Source organism: Phyllostomus hastatus, unplaced genomic scaffold (assembly GCF_019186645.2).
Source record: "Phyllostomus hastatus isolate PE091 unplaced genomic scaffold, TTU_PhHast_1.1 phas_scaffold_93, whole genome shotgun sequence".
In the NCBI taxonomy this organism is placed as follows: domain Eukaryota; kingdom Metazoa; phylum Chordata; class Mammalia; order Chiroptera; family Phyllostomidae; genus Phyllostomus; species Phyllostomus hastatus.
In genome coordinates this window covers 22,006,424-22,024,489 of record NW_025334042.1, presented here as the reverse complement: position 1 = coordinate 22,024,489, position 18,066 = coordinate 22,006,424, and the positions used below count along the sequence as shown (strand labels likewise).

General features: G+C 59.2%; 1 protein-coding gene across 2 annotated transcripts in view; it reads right to left on the bottom strand.

Moving 5' to 3' along the window:
- Positions 1 to 2,911: 2,911 nt before the first annotated feature.
- The window catches only part of NCKAP5L (NCK associated protein 5 like), a 31,172-nt gene continuing 16,017 nt past the window's right edge, over positions 2,912 to 18,066 (bottom strand). The window contains exons 2-13 of one of the 2 annotated variants that reach the window (XM_045829829.1): positions 15,887 to 15,948; positions 14,745 to 14,903; positions 13,935 to 14,003; positions 13,780 to 13,818; positions 12,968 to 13,087; positions 9,965 to 10,078; positions 6,342 to 8,974; positions 5,295 to 5,457; positions 4,991 to 5,072; positions 4,376 to 4,684; positions 4,155 to 4,297; positions 2,912 to 3,796 (exon numbers count right to left, since the gene is read on the bottom strand). In XM_045829829.1, coding sequence (XP_045685785.1) covers positions 3,581 to 3,796; positions 4,155 to 4,297; positions 4,376 to 4,684; positions 4,991 to 5,072; positions 5,295 to 5,457; positions 6,342 to 8,974; positions 9,965 to 10,078; positions 12,968 to 13,087; positions 13,780 to 13,818; positions 13,935 to 14,003; positions 14,745 to 14,867 — 4,011 coding nt within the window. In that variant the 5' untranslated portion in view covers positions 14,868 to 14,903; positions 15,887 to 15,948 and the 3' untranslated portion in view covers positions 2,912 to 3,580. The remainder of the gene's footprint in view (positions 3,797 to 4,154; positions 4,298 to 4,375; positions 4,685 to 4,990; positions 5,073 to 5,294; positions 5,458 to 6,341; positions 8,975 to 9,964; positions 10,079 to 12,967; positions 13,088 to 13,779; positions 13,819 to 13,934; positions 14,004 to 14,744; positions 14,904 to 15,886; positions 15,949 to 18,066) is intronic. The other variant, XM_045829828.1, reaches the window with a different exon arrangement.

Sequence of the window (18,066 nt, the reverse complement as noted above, 5' to 3'; positions counted from 1 at the left end):
GCGCCTGCACACAGCGGGAGTCCGTGAGTACGACGACGACGGAGGTTCGCGGGCTCCGGCCAGACCTCCAAGAAATACCAAGTGCTGCCAGAAGCGGATCAGTAACTGTGGAATAATCCCATTTTCTAATAAAATCTTTTATTAGAAAATTAGCGTGCTGTGTGTATTTTAAAAAATGATTTGAAAGGGTTCCCAATCAACTCAGGTTATGTCTGAGGAGTGAGGAGGGAGGTGGGGTATGAACGAGACTCTTCCTCTTCCTTGTGTAACATTCTATCCAATTTTGCTTACTTTTATTAAAAATAACCATGAACATGCACTTTCATAATTTGCATGTCTTTAATAGTTACAAAAAGCGTGATTATTTTAATTAAAAAAATTTCTAACTTAAAAAAAATTCCCATTCCAATGTCATAAATGCTCGGCTGTGTTTACTCCAAATTCACTTGCCTTTAAAAATGTGTGTGCTTGAAGTAACTCACTCAGGATTACAGGTGGGGGAATATAGCTTAGAATTTTCTGCAGAGGATGGTTTCTTTCTTAAAAGTTCTTTATTGATAAAGAAAACAAAACATACTACTGGTAGGAAATCTAGAAAAGGGTGAAGGATAGAAACCTCTAGCAACCCAGAGAAAGCCTCGGGTACACATTTTGGGGCATTTTCACCAAAGGTGGGGTTCCTGGGGAGGGGGACGATAAACATTTCCTTAGTCTCGCTGATGCCTTGCTGTCATTTGCAGGGGGTATAAGGTGGGCGGGGGTGGGTGTCTGGCAGTTCTGGCTTCCTTGGGGAAATTCAGAAGGGTGGAACTGAATGGAGAGGCAAGCAGTTACTCATTGTTCCCGGAGAAATCAGTGAGGCCCCCTTCACCCTTCAGGCAGAGCTTGCAAACGGAGATCTGAAACGCTCTGCAGTAGTGAGGATCTCGCGGTCATTTAGCAAAACCTCTCCTCGAAGGACAAGGAGAAATCAGTTTCCAGGGAGTACTGTATCTTTAACTCATCGGAGTGTCCCCCTCCACAGAAGTACCTCAGATGGGGTGCTTGGCCTATGGGGGGCACACAGTTATGTGGGCTGCAGGACAGCCCGTCTGGGCCCTGCACCCCTTAGCAGTCTGACGGGGGAAGGAGAGCCGCCCACCTTGGAACAGCTGCAGGGGTGGGAGGTTGGCGGGGGCTGGCTCCTATGTGGCTGATGCTTCCCTGCTTCGGGGGCTGACAGTCATTCCCCAGTCAGCCCACATTGCCCCAGGGACCGAGGTGCCACCTAGCATTCGCCAACAGTGGAGAACAGAGCCTGGTAGCAGACTGACCAGACCCTGGTGACACAAACACGGATGGACCCACTGGTCTCGGCTGGTGAGAGGTGGAGTCCAGAGTCAAACCCACCAGGCCAAGCTCTTTCCCCAGAGGAAACAGGATAAATGTCCTGTGGGCAAATGACTCCGTCCTGGCAAGGAAATGAGGTAATCCACCAGTTCAAAGAGAGAAAGGGGCTTGGAAAACCAAGAAATAAAGTTGTTAGGAGGATACTGTAGACTTCTTTGAGCCTGCCTGGCAAGAAGCAGAGATTTGCAGCTTCGTACCATCACCCTTAACCCCATAAAAGCCGAAGGCACAGGGGGACAGGAACCTGGAAGGAAAGACAGGAAAAAATGGGATTCTGACATTTGAAGAAAACCGACATTTGACTCGACCCTTCCTTCTCTTGGTCTTGCCTCAATGTCTTCAAGCGAGGATGACACGCTCCCTCCAGTGGGGCTCCGGTGGGGGTCAGGGACCAGGAGGCTGGCAATACGGCAGGCGTTCATTTTAACGGGGAGTTCTTTCACGGCTTTCTGGAGCCTTAGGGGGCGGGACAGACACTGCTGGAAGGAGGTAGTATATGAAAGGGGGTGCTGACACCCTCCCCACTCCGTCTTCCCTGGGCGGGTCAGAGCCCAGGACAGCACCCACAGTATAACCGAGTTCTGAATGTGCTCAGCACTACCTCCTGCCTGGGTGCCCCGCCCTGGCCGAGCCCACCTGCGGTGTTGGCACACCACCTATCTGCTGCAGCTGCCCCACGTCCTCCGCGAACTGTCTAGAGCCCCAGCCACAGGGCCAGGAGTACTGAGCGTGTGTGCTGGCCAGGTGGCCTCCAGACGGTGTTCCCCCGGGAGGCAGTCAGTGCAGGGTATCAGTGGGCGCTTGGCAGGAGTCACCCTCTGTCTTGCAGCCCAGTGGGCAGGAGGCTGGCTTGCCACCGGGTTCACCTCCAGATCATTGCTCAGCTCCGTGCCCAACAGGAAACCCAAGGTCTGCAGCCCCACAACCACCCTGTCCCTTCTCATGCCAGGGGGAGAGCCTGAGAAAACTCCCGGAAGTCTAGACTCTCATTGCTGGCCTCCCTTTCCTGAAGTGAGAATTTGAGAGCCAGGGGACCTCCGGTTGAAACGAGGTAGAAATAGGAGCAGGTCTAGGCAAAGCACAAGATCGAAGGGGAAGTTTAGAAGGTGGCAACAGTTTGAGACCCAGTTGTGCCTCCCCTTCATGATGACAGAAGGCTACAGACACTTAACTCCGCTAACCATCCAGCCCCTGAACCTCAGTCTGCAGGTCCCACCCATCTGGTAGGTACAGGGGTTTAAACACATGCCCATGGCTACCGTCCCCAAGGGGCAGCAGCGCCCCGGCCCCAGGCCAGGGCAATCTCTCCAACACAGCCCCCATTCCGGGCCCAGGCAGACCCCCATCCTCCAGTCCTCAGTTATCTTCTGGGTAAGCCCAGCCAGCTCCCCTGGTGCAGGGCTTGTTTGCTTCAGAAGGGTGCCCGGGACTGAGTCTCACCCACCCCCCACCTGGTGCCCACATTTTCCCCGCACCTGTCCATCCCTGAGTTCTCCCACAGAACAAACCAGTCGGGGGCACAGAGGGGCCTCTACGTTTTATTAGGGACACCGCAGAAGCAGAGGCTGGAAGCAGAGCAGCCGCATTTATAACAACAGATAAATTAACCGCAGTGCGGGGGTTGGGGTAGAGAGTGGGGAGTGGGCCAGGCGCTTTAATATAAAAAAAACCACAACGAAAAAGACAGACAAACGGACCCCAAAGACATGGGGCAGGGAAGGGCAGCACCATCCAGACAGCAGGGAGGACCAGGGCAGATGAGAGAGAAGGCAACTGGACCCCTCACCCCCAAACCCCGCGAGCACGTGGCCTCCAGGCTGGCCCCGTGGGGGGCTGGGGGCGCGGCGGGGGGCGGCCAGGTTGGGTGGAGATGGCACAGCTGGCGGGCTGGAAGCCCAGCACCACAGATGGCTCAGCCTGAAGTAGGAGCTAGGGCTGGGACACAGAGGCCTGGAGACTCAGTCCCTCAGAGGAAGAGCCTTACTCTGGACGAGAGGAGGGACCAAAGGTGGGGTCTCTCCCTGAGCTGAGAGTGGTCATCTCCTCCACAGCAGCGGTGGGCGGTGGGGTGTGTCAGGGACCCCTTCGCCTTCTCATCCATCTGCCTCCTCGGTCCCTTGAGGGAGGAGCCCATGGGCCCCGAGCAGAGCCAGGCTGGGCTGCGGTCCGAGAGGGGCCGTGGCGCAGCTCCTCAGCCCTGACTCCCACAGGAGGAGAGCGAGTCGTAGAGCGAGTCGCTGAGAGACTCCGAGGTCTCCAGCCCTGGAGGGCCCCCGCTGGCCACTCTGCCTTCCTCACCCACGTCCGACGTGCTGGGAGTGCGGCTGCCCCCGAACGCGGGGCCCTGGGGCGTTGTAGGGGCTGGGTGGCTGCGCTCCAGGCTCCGCTTCTGGTCCACAGGCAGGGCCTGAGAAAGGAATGGGAAGCTCAGGAGGAACCTCCTCTCACCTCCTGGCCCAGCCTGAAAGGCCCCGGGCTCTGCTCTCGGGCTGGGGGCTCTGCAGGCGGGGCCGCAGAGATGGGGCGTGGCCAGAGGAAACAGGCTGGAGGCATGGCCGAGCACAGTCCCACCGGGGTTCTGTGGAGGGGGAGAAATGCTTCCCCCAAGAGTGGTGTAGGAAGGGGGTAGGTGGGCTGCCCAGAGGGGCATCCAAGGGGCTGTCCCCTCAATCCTCCGGGACAGGTCTGTATCTCACTGAGGAAACTGGCCTCCCTCTTCCCCCCCACCCTCCAGTCCTATTCCCTTCTCCTTCGGCCATGCTTACCATGGGGGTCCTGGGCAGCCCCTCCAATTGTCGGGGTGGACACAGGAAAGGGTCGGTGGAGCCACCGGCCGCCCTGGCGTTGGGGAAGGTCCAGTTTTTGGCCAGCTGAACAGGAGGGGAAGGTCCTGGGTCTTCACAGGGATCTATGCAGCGACAAGGGGAAGGTAGGTGGTGGTGTGTGGAGCCCCAGGGACAGCCCACCCCCCTGCCTGGACACTCACCATCAGGACAGGTCTGATGGCCCCGGTGGCCCGGAGCAGCAGCGAGCAGCGCGGGGAAGGCCGGCATGCTGGGGTGCCGCCCACTCACCAGCAGCTCCTCTATGCCCGGCACCTCCCGCTCCAGCGTGTGGGCGCGGCGGGGGACTTTGGTAAGGAGTGGTGGCCGAGCTGGGGGCCCCCCGGGTGGGGGCTCCAGCCGTGGGGGCTTGGTCTTGGGAGGATTCTTGCTGGGGGTACCACTGCTGCCATGGTCGGGGGGTGGGAAGGTCCCAATGCCACTGTCCAGGGTTCGAGTCAAGGAGCCACAGGCTGGGGAGGGGAGCGTAAGTCACCAATGTGAAACTGCAGGTGGCTCATCCACTCTGACTTCTAGGTTCCTGCCCTAGCCCCAGCTCCAGCCCTGGTCCAGGCCCCTCCAGACCCAACAGGCTTAGGGAATGGGGGGCAGGAACCCCGAGGGTAGGAAGGGGTTAATGTCTGTGCAGCCCCAGTGCCCACCCGGTGATTGGCACCAAGATGACACTCAGGGCCTGGCACCTGCTGCAGTGACAGGAAGGAGTAAAGCAAGCAGCAGGTGAGGAGCTAGTCACATCCTTGGCCCTTGACCCTGCTGACCTGTGAAGTGTGAGGTGGGCACTGGGTCAGCCAGGCTGTCCTCTGAGGGCATCTCTTCCCGCCTCCCTGGCTCGCCGCTTGGCTGTGGGAAACAGAAGAGCTCTGAGCCCATCCCTCCCCAAACTTCACCTTTAGGACCCCTGGAGTATGGATCTGAGAGTACCCAAACCCTGCCCGCCCTCAGGGGGCCCTCCCCCTCCCCAGCACCCTCTGCCACCCCTCCCTCCCAAATAGAAGTGCATGCAGCAGCTTCCAGGCCTCAGGGAGGGGAGTCCCCTACCCAGTCACTGCCCCAAGAGCTTACCTTCCCAGAAGGTTTTCCACAGCTCTGGAGAGGGCCCACCAGACCATTTCGGGGCCCGCAGGCTGGCCAGGCGTTCTTGGGGTCGGAGGACACTGGCTGGAAGCCACCATACTCGGGTTTGGGCTCCCTCCAGCTCTTGGGTGGCAGCTCCTTGCCATCCACCCTAGGGGCAGCAGTGCAGAAGTGGTGTGGGTTATGAGGTACTTCCCGCCGCCCCTGGAGAAGGGGACATACCCCTGGTGGTTGCCCCTAGCAATCCCGTCTGACACTGGGAACAGGCAGAAACCCTAGGAAAAACCCCAGGGCAACAGCAGGGGCAGGGAAGATGGGGGAACTCTCCCAAAGCTATCCAGAGTCAAGCCTAGAGACCACTGGGCAATGCTGACAGGCAGATGGCAGACCTGGTCATGTCCTGGTCCACACACAATGAACCTTGCCTGCCCCAGCTGCACCTGAGTGCATTTGCTGTCCAAATCCCACCTTACCTGGGGCCCAATTCCTGCGGACATTCTGCCTTGACCCGGCCCAGATACAGCACCCCTAGTCTGGGGTGGCCCCTTATCTAAACCACAGCTCCCACTGCGGGGTCTGTCGCAGGTACCGAAGAGCAAGATGGGAAGGAGACCTCCCCTTGTGCTACAAGATGGGAAACCCCAGCGTAAGACCTTCAGAAGGCTGCAGCTAGGAACGGGCATTCCCTTGACCACTGGGCAGAGGCACTTAGGTAGCCTGCCTCATCTGCCACTGGAGACGGCCCAGCGAAGTGTGGTCTGTTCACTCCTCCCAAGTGAGAAACTGGGTCTTCGCAAGTCTGAGGTCAGAGAGCCAGAGAGGCGGGGAGCTGGGACGCAAACCCTCCGTCTTTCCTCTCGGTCAGACCACTAACCCCCAGGTACCCTGGTAGTGTTTTGCTTGGCCTCTGACCCCTTTTGACCTCTGTGAAGCCCAACCTCCCAAGCCAGGCAGTCCCAGCAGTCTCTGCTGTGCCCACAGAGGGACAAGTGCCTCTGGTCACCGAGTACCTACCAACTGGTCCCAGGCCCTCACCTGTTGAGCAGCTGCTGCATGAAGGTGTCTGCGCCCTGGTACATGCCAGCCAGCTGGCCCTGGACCTGCCCCAGCCCCGCACTGGGCCCTGGCGCCGGCCCCCCAGGCCGTGGCCTGGCCCTGCTGCTCAGGTAGGCCTTCTCCTCCTCCAGCGCGCGGCGCAGATCCTCCGCCTTAGCCATCAACTTGGAGATGTTGAGGCTCTCCGCCTCCAGCTTCCGGGATTCCACCTTGACCTCCTTCCGGAGTGGGGAGCTCCCGCCCGCCCCCTCCTTGCTCTTGGTGGCTTCTGTGCGGCGGTTCAGTGCAGGCAGCTTGCTCTTCTTCAGGCCAAACCAGCTGGCGATGCTGCTGGTGTTGCGGTGCTTGACCTCGGTGCCCGGTGCCCGCTCCTGGCCCTGCAGCCGCAGCACGTTCTCCTCGATGCCCTTCATCACCTTCTCCTCAATGGCTGAGTGTGGGGCGCGCCTCTCGGGGCCCTGGCTTGGGTCAGTGGGGCCAGGTGCGGAGGGTGTGGGCTGGGCTGTGGGGCTGCCGCAGTCTGTCCAAGGTGGGCCTCTCCCTTTGTCGGGCTTGGGGTGCTCCTTGGTGGCTGGCGGGGCTAGGGGTCGGGGCACTACCTTGGTAGGCGACTTGGAAGGTAGCTTTGTCGGGCTGCCGTGGGGGCTCTTACTGGGCTTGCCCTGGCTGGGGGCTGATGTTGGCACTTTGGCAGGGGTGCGGGGTACCTGGGGACACAGGGCCCCTGCCAGGCGGCTCTTGGCCAGCTCCACTTTGGTGAGGCAGCTCCTTGGTGAGATAGGCTCCAGGTCTACCCGCGCTCCCATGGAGTGGGAGGAGTAGACTCGGGTCACGGGGTCCCCCAGGAGCCCAGGTTCTTGCTGCTTCAGGCTGCTTGTGCCCAAGGCCACTGTCCCCTGCAGGGCCCCCTTGGTTTCTGGTTGCTCAGGGGGCCTGGGGGTGGAGAGTGCCATGTCTCCGGTGCTCTCCCTGGACCTTCCTGCTCCCCGCACCTTCTCAGTGCCGGGCCTGGCCGGCACCCCATTCTTCTCTGGGCCCTGGGACCCCTCTGGGCCAGTCTTCAGTTTCCCCAGGGCTGCCAGTCTGTCCCGCAGAGGTGTGTGGCCAGAATCTCCAGGTCGCCGCCCCGCCCCCTGGCTGGGCTTCTTGGCTGAGCCACCTGGGGTCCTGCGGCCAGGATGGGGCGACTCCAAGCCTGCCTTGTCCAAACTCTTCTCCTGGGGGCTCCCATAGGGGCAGGATTCCGGGAGGCAAGGGCTAGGGGGTGCTCCAGGGCTTCTCAGGGCCTCAGAGGCCCGCTGCACCTCCAGAGTTAGCTGTGGGTAGGTGGACACCTGCAGCGGGGACAGAGGCGGCTCCGGAGAAGGCCCTCTGAAGGTGCCCCGGGAAAGGTCCAGGATACTCTCGTAGCAGGGGGACACCGCCGATCCAGGGGACAGTGCGGTGGACAAGGCTGGCTGGGGAGGCCGCAGCTGTGCAGAGTCCAGGGCTGTGGAGCAGGGCGAAGGGCTGGTGGGCAGGCCCTGTGCCCCTTCTGGGGACAGCTCTCCTCCACCCAGGCCCTTCCGGGCCAGCAGTGGAGAGGGGCTGCCGTCTGAGCCGCTGTTCCGGCAGGGGATTCGGGAGTTCCGGGGGAACTGAGGGCTGAGCTGAGGGCCTCCTGGGCTGGGGACCTTCTCCGAGGCTGGAGGCAGCTTTAAGAACTTGAGACCTCTGGCTGGAGAGGGCAGAAGGGGTCCCTGGGTTTCCCCAGGAGAAGGGGGGCCAATTTGGAGCTTGCTTTTCACCTGAGATGAGGAGTGGGGGTGACCAGGTCGTAGGCCCAGGGGGGCATCCCCTGCATCAATGAACATGCTGAGGAAGGGGAGGGGCTCCTGGCCCTCTGAGGTAGCACCAAAGCCCGGCCTGTGAGCCTCTGGGGTACCCCCACCCCAAGCCGACTTGGGGAGGCCTTTGAACTTGGACAGCTGTGGAGGCCCCTGGTTTGGGGAGGATGGCTGCCCGGGCCCAGGGTGGTTCCCGTTGAGTGGGCCTGCAGCCCCGGCCAGGAAGGCCTGTAGGTAAGACTCTGTGTCCTCAAGGAGCTGACCCAGGTTCAGCTGTTTGCGGGCCAGGGCCCCGAGCAGGGTGTCGGGGCTGGGTGCCTCACTGGGCTCGCCCGCCTCATCAGAAGAAGAGGAGGAGCTGCTGCCCGGGACACAGGGTGGGCCAGAGATAGCACCTTGGGCCTGGGGGGACCCTCTGCTGGGGACCCAGGGCCGCCCAGCACCCTCTTCCTCCCCAGGGTTCCCCAAGAGGCGCTCCCAGTGGAGCAGGCCTCCGAGGCTACCAGGGCCGACTAGCAGGTAGGGGGCCCAGGGGGAGGGTTCAGGCTGGGGTGGGCCACAGAGCTCGCCGTTGATGGGCTCTGGGGAGCCAGGACCCTCGCTTGGAGGCCGCCAGGGGGTGGCAGGTGAGCAGAGAAGCAAGGGGTCAGTCTCCTCCAGGGCTCTCAGCACCTCCAGGATCTGGGCTTTCTTTTGAAGGAACGGGGATAAGGCATCCAGCGCTGGGGGTGGGGCGGCTGGGGGTCCTGGGCCTCCTCCTGGCCGTAGCTGCTGCTCCCAGCACACCTTGGGGGAGAAGCGGCATGAGGAGGAGACCACATGCAGACCCGGGACCTGAGCCGCACGTGACCAAGTATGTCAGGAACACGGCTGGCCTGGTTCCTCCGCAGCCCCAAAGGGAATTTGACAGCTCCTGGGATATGACGGCTCATCTTCCTTAAGGGTCACTGAGCCCTGGTTAGCCCCACCATTTCTCCCGGCGTGACTGGGGTTGGGTGGGCACCCCACCCCCCTCCCTGGTTACCCCAGCCCGCTTCCCCGCCACTTCCCGCTGCTGTTTGGGCCGGCAACTCTGACCACCTGCAACCCTGACAGCTGTGCTTGCCCCAGGGAAGGGAGGCCCGTTCATTTTTCAGGCTCCAGAAAGAACGCAGACACTCAAGAAGGGGCTGTGATGTGGCCAAGTCCAAGGTCAGTCACGGCAAGCAAGCCCAGGCCTTGTCAGGTCAGACGGCAGCCTGCTGGCCTGGTCTCCGTGGAGAAGGGGATCGGGAGTGACTGCACTGCAAGCCCCTCCTGACCCTTGCCCGACCCCTTAACGTGCCCAATCCGGGCAAACACAGCGGTTAACTCCATGGGCTCTGGAGCCAGACTGTGCAGGTTCAAGTACCAGATCTACTACAGAACTAGTTAGATGGCCTTTGGCAAGTTATCAAATCTCTAAGCTTCACTGTATCATCTGTGAAATGGATAGTGGTTAAGTTTAACCTCATCACATAAGGTAGATGAGACCCAGGTGTTCGGCACAGTGCCCGGCACTGAGGAAGCTACAGCCCTTACTGCAGTATTAACAGGTTTGCTTGCAAGGCCAGTGGCCAGGGGTGGGATCTGTTTTCTCTTGGTATAAGGTGACAGCGGAAGGCTCACACCCAGCCTGGACAAGAATCTGCACGGTGACACAGTCCCTCCCCTGGGACTCATCAGGAAACAGCAAGGGAGGTAACTGACAAGCCCACAGCCAGCGGAGCCACGGACCACGACGCCCAGCCCTCCTACCTCTCTCTGCCCAGCACAGTGCCCCAGAGGCATCGAAGTGGCCGTCCCTTCGGCAGAGCTCAGGGACGGGGAGGCCGGTGGCTCCGACGGCGGCTGGAGCGGGGTCAGCGGGATCTGCAGGGAGGGGCAGAGTTAGTGCTGGTGCTCCGTCCCAGGTCCCTACTCCCTCATGAATTAGGTCTTCCCATCCTGGGGCAGGGACACCTCCAGGCCCAAGGGATGCTTTCACCACTGTCCCCGCCACTGGTCAGAGGAGCCTTAGGAGACCCAGGCACAGGCAGGCTGAGGAAGTGCACACCCAGGAGGCAGACAGGGGACACTGGTCTGGGAGCTCTGGAAAAAGGGGGGTGCCCCGGGCCCGAGGGTGGTGGCGGCTCCAGGACCACTGCTTTTCTTAGGATCCTCTTCCCCAATTATAGGTGGGGGGCGGCAGAGAGGCCCCTTCCTGTTCTGACTACTCGGGACCCTTGCGTTGCAGGCCAAGACTAGGGGAAGAGGCACTTGTCACTGGGTCCCAGAAAAGAGATGGTGGTGGAAGTCATCACTTCTGTCTCTTCCAACTGGTCTCTTGTGGCACTTGTGCTCTGAGGGTCACGAAAGTACCATTTAATCATAGGTCCCTTCTCTCCCTCCCCAAAATTGTCACTTCCTTCGCTTGGGCATCTCGACTAGACACCAGCCAGCTTTAACCCTTCCCCGTCTCTCTGCCTCCACAGCTTTCAAACCCTGCCCAGCAGCGCCTCTCTGCCTCCCCCTCAGCCGCCTGCAGCCGCTGCTTCAGCCCCGGTCCTCCGCCTCTGGCTGGGCGCTGCTCCTTGGCATTTCCGTCTCTCCGACCTGGGTGGCCGTTCAACCTTTCAGTCTCCGGTGTGCGAGATGGCCTAAAGCATCTTTTACTTTTTTTTCTAAAGCATCTTTGCGTTCCAAGCCTCTTGTCTTGTGCCTGCCCACTGAAGACAAGTCTGAACCCCTCCGCCGGCACTCCCGGCCTGGCGGACCCATTCTCCTGCCGCTGTCTCCAGCTCTGTCTCCCTCAAAGCTCCTCCACACCCTCTGCTCCAGCCCTGCCACACAGCCGGCTGCTCCCCAGACTTCCCTGCTCTGCTCCTTCCACAGGGAATCCCTTTTCTCTAACCCCTACTCCACTCCTTTCAAATCGCCCATCCCTCAAGGCCCAGGTTCCACGGCATGTGATGAAGGGAGCCCTCCCCAGCCTGTCTCCAACGGCCTCTCCCTGCTCTGGCTCTCGGACAGCACTGCTCTGCACTCCTGCTGCTGCAGTACTCTGACTGCAGACCTGCCTGAGCTTCCGCAGCCCCAGCCTCCAGGGGTTCTGTGCGCTCGCCCAGGCCACAGCCCTGTCCAGTTCCGTGTGTGTTGGCAAAGGCACGACTCACAGTAAGAGCCTAATTAGCATTTTATCAATGGAGCTTTCATTCTAGCAAAGCACAGCTTGGGAATAACATTAATAATGATAAATAGCTGCCGAATGTTGACTATCCACTATAGGCCAAGCTCTACATATTATCTCATTTAATCCTGCAATACAGGCAGCCGTATCCCCACCTACAAGGAGAAACCATGGTTTGTAAGATCATATAATTTACCCAAGGTCACACAGCTAAGAATTAGCTAAGTTAGGGATCCAACCCAAGTTTATCTGAGGCAAAGGCTCATGTTTTTGCCATTACATCATGTTACCTCTGGGGAAGATAAATCTACTGCCCCAAACCAGAAAACTCATTTAAAAAACCCAAATTCAAGTCCCAGAATTCATTTCAGTAAAAAAGAAATGAAATGATTTAAGGGTGATCTACGCCTCTTTTATCGCCAGTTACTGAAAAGGGCCATGGACGGGGCAAGACCGGCCAGTCTGGGTGAGCCCTGCTGCAGGACGAGACATGGGGCTGGGGGCCGCACAGGCCCTGCTGCTGCTCCCCGCCCCCCCACCCCTGCGTGGCACAGCAGGGTAGACCGGGGCTCCGGAAAGGCCACGGTGATGGCAGCCTTCCTCTGCCAAGGGCCAGGCTTCCCAGGGAGCTGAGGGCTTCCTGCTCAGGGTCTAGGAACCAAGAGCGGCCTGGTTTGTATCAAACAGACAGACAGACGCACACACAGAAAGTACTTTTTCTCTTCTTGTCAAGGTCAGAGGTGGGGTGGGGGTGCACTGGCTGACTTCAGAACCTGCTGCTCACCTCAGGTACCAGGAGCTGCTCCTGATGCCCGCACCTCGTGTCTCACCCCATCCTTGAGGCTTCCTGGCACAGTGACCCCACGTGACATCTTAACTGAGCCCACGGTTCACTGCCAGGAGGCCGCTGCTCCTCCCGGGTGAGGCTGGTGCCAGGCAGGACTAGAGGCGGGCACCAGGGTCTGTGGCCACACCCGAGTCAGAGGGTAAGCACACAGGGTGAGACAAAACCAGGTTTACAGTTGTTTGTATGGGAAAAGTGTCATTATTAATCAATAACAGCACAAGAATAAACTGGGTTTTGGGTACTCACAATGGTAAACCTACTCTCCTCACACCCTGTATGCAATGTGCACACGCAGAGCTACCCGGTCATGTGCCTTCCTGACCTCTCTGTGACACGGAGCCCTGGGTGCCTTCCACCCAGCCCCACCCTTGCCCCTGGCGGAGAAGATGCAACACAGTGGCCAAGGGGGCCCCCTGGGAGTGTGAAATAATTAGTGCATTTTCAGTCTCCACCCTTCTCCCCCACACAGGGTGAGAGCGAGCAAGAACCTTCTCTGTCAACAAGGAGGGATCCCCTCCAGCGGGCATGCGAGCATCTGTGAGGCGGGGACAGCCCGGCTGCAGGGGACTCAGGGATCTCCCCTCACCTAAGGCTCGGATCTCCCGGGCTGGGCAGGCCTTCCCTGGGAGGGGTGTGGCTGGCAGCCAGTTCTGTGGGTGTCAGGGGAGGAGGAGGGTGGTGATGACGCTGGGGCTGGGGGGCCGGAACTGTGGTGTGAGGAGAGAGGGAGCACGGCCCCACACACCTGAGGGAGGGAGCCTGTCGTGAGCTGGAGTTTCTGCTGAAACAGGGCGCTAAGCATCTGGTTCTGCCGTTCCAGGTCGAACACCCTCTTCTTCAGCTTGATGCACTCCTCCCGAAGGTCCTGCCGCGGCCAGGAGGTGGCGAGGGAAAAGGAGACAAGGCGGGAGGGGTGGAGCGTTAGAGTGCAGCCCCTTAACCAGAGCAGCGAGTACTCCTCCCCAGCAAGCCCTCCCCGCAACCTCCTGGGAGGGAGCTGAGCCACCAAAGTCTGTAGCTATCCAATCTCCCGGGGACGGTAAATTCTCTCAAGTCAACCACCCCCGGAGGGAGGTAAATCCACTCCCACTGACTGGTACCTTTCCCAATTCTTGGAGCCGACCCCCTGCCTCTTAGAAACCACACATCAGAGAAGGGTGCATACAAAGCAGGGGAAGACCGAGGGGTCGGAGTGGACTGTAAGCCAAGAGGTTGCCCACGGCACTTGAGTAAACATTTTGGTGCCACCTTGTGCTCACAACATCAACACTGCTTCCAGCACCGTGACAACCTGGAGAAACCAGCCGGAGCCCGGGGAAGGGAAGGGTTCCGCTCAAATCAAAGGCGCCCTCACCCAGGGATCTGGCCTCACCTATCTCACCGCTGCCTCCAGGTGGGAGAGGCAGGCGGTGGGGAGTGTCGTTGGGTCAACAGCCCCGATCAGACGCTTAGCTGAGCAGGCTTAGGGGTCCCCAGGGGGGCCCTCCCCTGTGGTAGCCAGGGTCTCTCCCAGGGAGGCTGGGCTTGGGGGTGAAAATGTCTCCCGTGGCCACTTACCTTTTGGTTCAGCAGTGCCTGTACCACATGGTTGGCAACCTGCGGACAGAAAGCCCCATGGCAGAGCTGTCAGCTGACACAGCCTCTGTGTGGAGGAGGCGAGCTGTGCTCCCCCAACCCTCCTCGGAGCCAGCCCCCCTGCAGACCCCACAGACCTCGTCCAGGCAGCGCTCATAGGTCTCCCGCTGGTTTTCGTTGGCCTGGGCCAGTGCCGAGTTCTCAGCCTGCAAGATGGAGGGAGAGGGCAGAAAGGAGGCCGTGGGATCATTCTTCCCTCCGGGCAAATTCCTTTGGGGGAGGGAAGGGGAGGAGAGGAGCCTACAAACTACACCCCCACCCAGCTCTCGGTTCTGATGGGATTCTGCCATGGGAGGCGGGATTCCGCCAAGGGCATTACGAAGGCAGAGCTGCGGTGCCTGGCTTTCTGTGAACCTCAGCCTCAGTCAGTGAGGCTGGCGAGGCTAGGGAGACACAGCAGCAAGAGGACCCAAGGTGGCAGGTGCCAAGAGTGACCCTTATTTCCCTGAGGAGAGGGCAGAGGAGGCTGGCGGGAGGAGGGCAGGATCTTAAGAATGTGACAAAGGGCCTTAGTTTAAGAATCTGTGTCCTTGTCCCTCGACTCCCGAGTGCCAGGTCGCCTAAACTCTTCTTCCTGTGGCCTCTGTGATCACCCCTCTCCTAGAGCCAGTAGAGGCATGACAGTGGGGGAGAAGAGGGGTAAGAAGGGAGACATTTAGGGGTCAGGACAGCCCTGCCCCGCGCACGCCTCTTGTCCCTGAGCTGGCACCTGGCCCAAAGAGCTGACAGTGAGGAGGGGGCTTCTCAGAGGAGCTCTGCTGAGAAATGTCCGTCTCTGCTGCAGCCTGGCAAACGGGGCAGAGAGGAAGGTGCAGCCCACCCGAAACTCCCCCAGCACACGCAGAGGAAAGGGCAGGCCCGACGCCCCCACCCTGCCTGCGTCCCACCTCCAGCTCCCGCAGTCGGTGCAGGAGCTCCTGGCAGGCGCCCGGCTCCATGCTGCCGCCGGCACAGTCTCCTGGCCTCGGGTCTTCGGGACTCCCAGCCGGCGGGTCCATGGCCTCCGACATCAGGCCCTGGGAACAAGTGAGAGAAGGCCAGGCGGGCTACTCCAGGGCCCAGGGAGGAGGTGAGCGGGGGAGGAGGACACAGACGAGACTCGTCAGTATTCTCGGAGTTTAGCTCAGTGTGGCCGATGTGCTGTGGACATTGTAACAGCTCAGGGTCAGGCTGAGTCTCTCCTGATCGTGGGACAAAGACACTCTCATCTTAAGAACAAAAACCATTGTCTTATAAACCCCTGTAACTGCACTTGCCCTACCACAGGTCACACAGACACTGGCCAGGAGCTGAGAAACCTGAATTCTCCGTTGAGACTGGTGCCCGATGGCACACTGTACCCTCCTGGGGACAGTGGGAGGTGGCCTGCGTGCCTCCTGGAGCCCGTGCGTCCTCTGTGGGCGTCTTGACCCTTTACCCCACTTTCCATGTGACCAGCTCCTCCTCCTTCCTCAGGTCCCCCAATCCAAGCCCAGTCGGGCTCTCCAACTCTGCCCCAGACTGTCGATGTCATGGGGGCAGGGATGCGGTATGCACTTCACTGCCCAGGCTGACACTTTCTGGTGTGACACCTGGTGTGTCTGTCACCGACTGAACACAACTCAGCCAGGTGTCTGACCTGAGTGTGGGTGTGACCCCCACCCCACCACACTGTGGCCGAGGATACTGGCTGTCCTGACTGGGCCTCATCTTCCATTAGAGTTTCAATTTCTCTGCCAGAGGAAAGTGCTCATTTCCTTCGTCCGCAAATTACTGTGGAAATTTCCAGTAGATGGGAAACCCTTCCTAATGTAAAAGGGTGGAGGCCCTGATCCACAACCGACTACTCGCCTCCCTGCCCCAGCGAAGCTCCCACAAAAGGCGCTTAGCACTTTTGGACCAAGGAAGAGAGTACCTCAGCAGCTCACCACAGGCATCTGAACGCTCTCGCCTCCCCGCTCCCCGGTGGGGCACAGGGGCGCCTCTCCCACCCCCAGCCTCCCTCCTCCAGCCCCCACCCCCCGCCCACACAGGCCCCAGAGCCCCTCACCTGTGTCTGCCCCCTCGGCCAGGCTGGCACACTCACTCGAACAGCCAGAATGGTCACCTTGCCTGTGGAGGAACAGAGGGAGAGGTTAGCCGTGCATTCCACAAGCAAGGACTGAGCTACTGCTGTGTGCCAGCTGCTGGGCCACTGGGATGCACAGGCCAGCGAAAGCCCTGCCTTCATGACACTTCCATTCTACTGGGGGAGGCGGATAATACACAGATAAACCAAGGAACACATGTGGGGTCCTGCAAAGGCACTGGGAGGTGACAGTTAAGTAGAGACCTGAATGAAGTCCAGATGAAATCCCAGGATGGAAAAACCATTCTGGGTACAGGAAGAGCCAGTGCAAAGGTCCCAGCTTTCAGCCAGGGATCACTCAGATACCAGGCAGAAACGAATAGTAGTATGTGGTGCCTGACAGCTCTTTTGCAACCTAAGTCTTCTTCAAGCCTCACCACCACAAAGGGAGTCAGATGCTACTATGGACACCTGCGTTCAAGATGAGGAAACCAAGGAACAGAGGGTTACCCTTGCACTCCCTGAGTGTACCCCGTGTCTCGGTACTTTCTCATGCACTATCCCGTTTGAGTCTCCTACCTACCCTGTCAGGGGAGCACCAGCCTGGGGAGGAAGCAGGCTCCAGAGGCAAAAGATGAGGCCCAACTCGCATGGCCGGTTCACAGAGCACACTGGACTGGCCTGGACCTTGCCCACTCCTGACGTGGCCGCTCTGGACACAGGTTTTACTGGAAGCTCCTTATACTCAGTGAGCTCTGTGTAGACCCCGGGGCTCCTGGGACATCACAGCTAAACAGATCTGGGTTAGAATCCTGACTCTACAAGATGTGTTTCCTCACCTATATAATGGGGATAAAAATATTATGCAGAGCCCTGGCTGGTGGTTCAGCAACATCCTGTACACCAAAAGGTTTCGGGTTCAGTCCCTGGTCAGGGCATGTGTGGGAGGAACCGATCGATGTTTCTCTCTTACAGCAATGTTTCTTCTTCTCTCTCTCCCTCTCCCTCAAATCAATAAGCATATCATCAGGTGGAGATTGACAAAACAAAGACTATTCTGCAGAAAGGGTTGTGGAAGATGACACGAGGTAACATCAAGAGTGTCACGCGTGAACTCAGCAAATGCGGGTTTTCATGTTATCACATCCTGATGCAGGTGCCGCGCGAAGTCCTGCGGTGGAGGCTGAGGCTACACCCCCACTCCTGGTCTGCTCACAGGCAGGCGGACCCTGAGTCCCAGGCTCTTCACCCTGGGGTGCCCACTTAGGGGCACCTGAAGATCTGAGGGTGCTGCCCATCCCGCCCTGTCCTTGGGGGGCTCTTCCTCTCCAACCCTCTTCCTGCCGACCCAGCCCCTGCTGATCTCTGCCTGACGCCCTAGAAAGTGGGGCACCCGCGAACGGGAGAACGTGCCTCCCTCAGTGAGGGGGTGAGTGTGCGCGCCGCGGTGCGGGGCGGGGGCGCTCCTGGAAACGAAAGAAAAGGGAAAAACCATGTAATATTTATTGTTAACATACTACTACTATTAAAGTCCTTTGTTATTTTAGCATCACAAAGATGTATTTAGTATAATGTCATTTGCTTATGGCATTATCATGTTTGATATATTTAGAAATGGACAGGCCTGGGAAAAATGAAAAAAAAAAAAAAAAGAAAAAAATTCAGGACATATCCTCCTTCCCACAGATACAAATAGGGGTTAGAACCAAAACAAGGCCCTGGCTGGTGCGGCTCAGTGGACTGAGCAAACTGAAAGGTCGCTGGTTCGAGTCCCAGTCAGGGCACAGGCCTGGGTTGTGGGCCAGGTTTTCCAGGTGGGGACGTGCAAGAGGCAACCGAGTCTCTCATACGTTGACGTTTCTCTCCCTCTCTTTCTCCCTCCCTTCCCCTCTCTAAGAATAAATAAGTACAATCTTTAAGAAAAAAAGGCCTTGGGTTACCTCCACCACTGGACCAGTTCCGCCCACCCCGCAACACTCATCTCTGCACCAGCACCCACTGGGTCCCGCTGGCCGTGCCCCTGCTCTAGGAGCCGCCTGCCCCCACTGATCACTAGCTTCCCCTCAATCCCCCCATTTACTTCCCCTGTAGACACTCCCAGGGAACAGGCGGGTCGGGACAGGCAGTGCCGAGGGCGTGACGGATAAAGTTAGGCAGGCGAA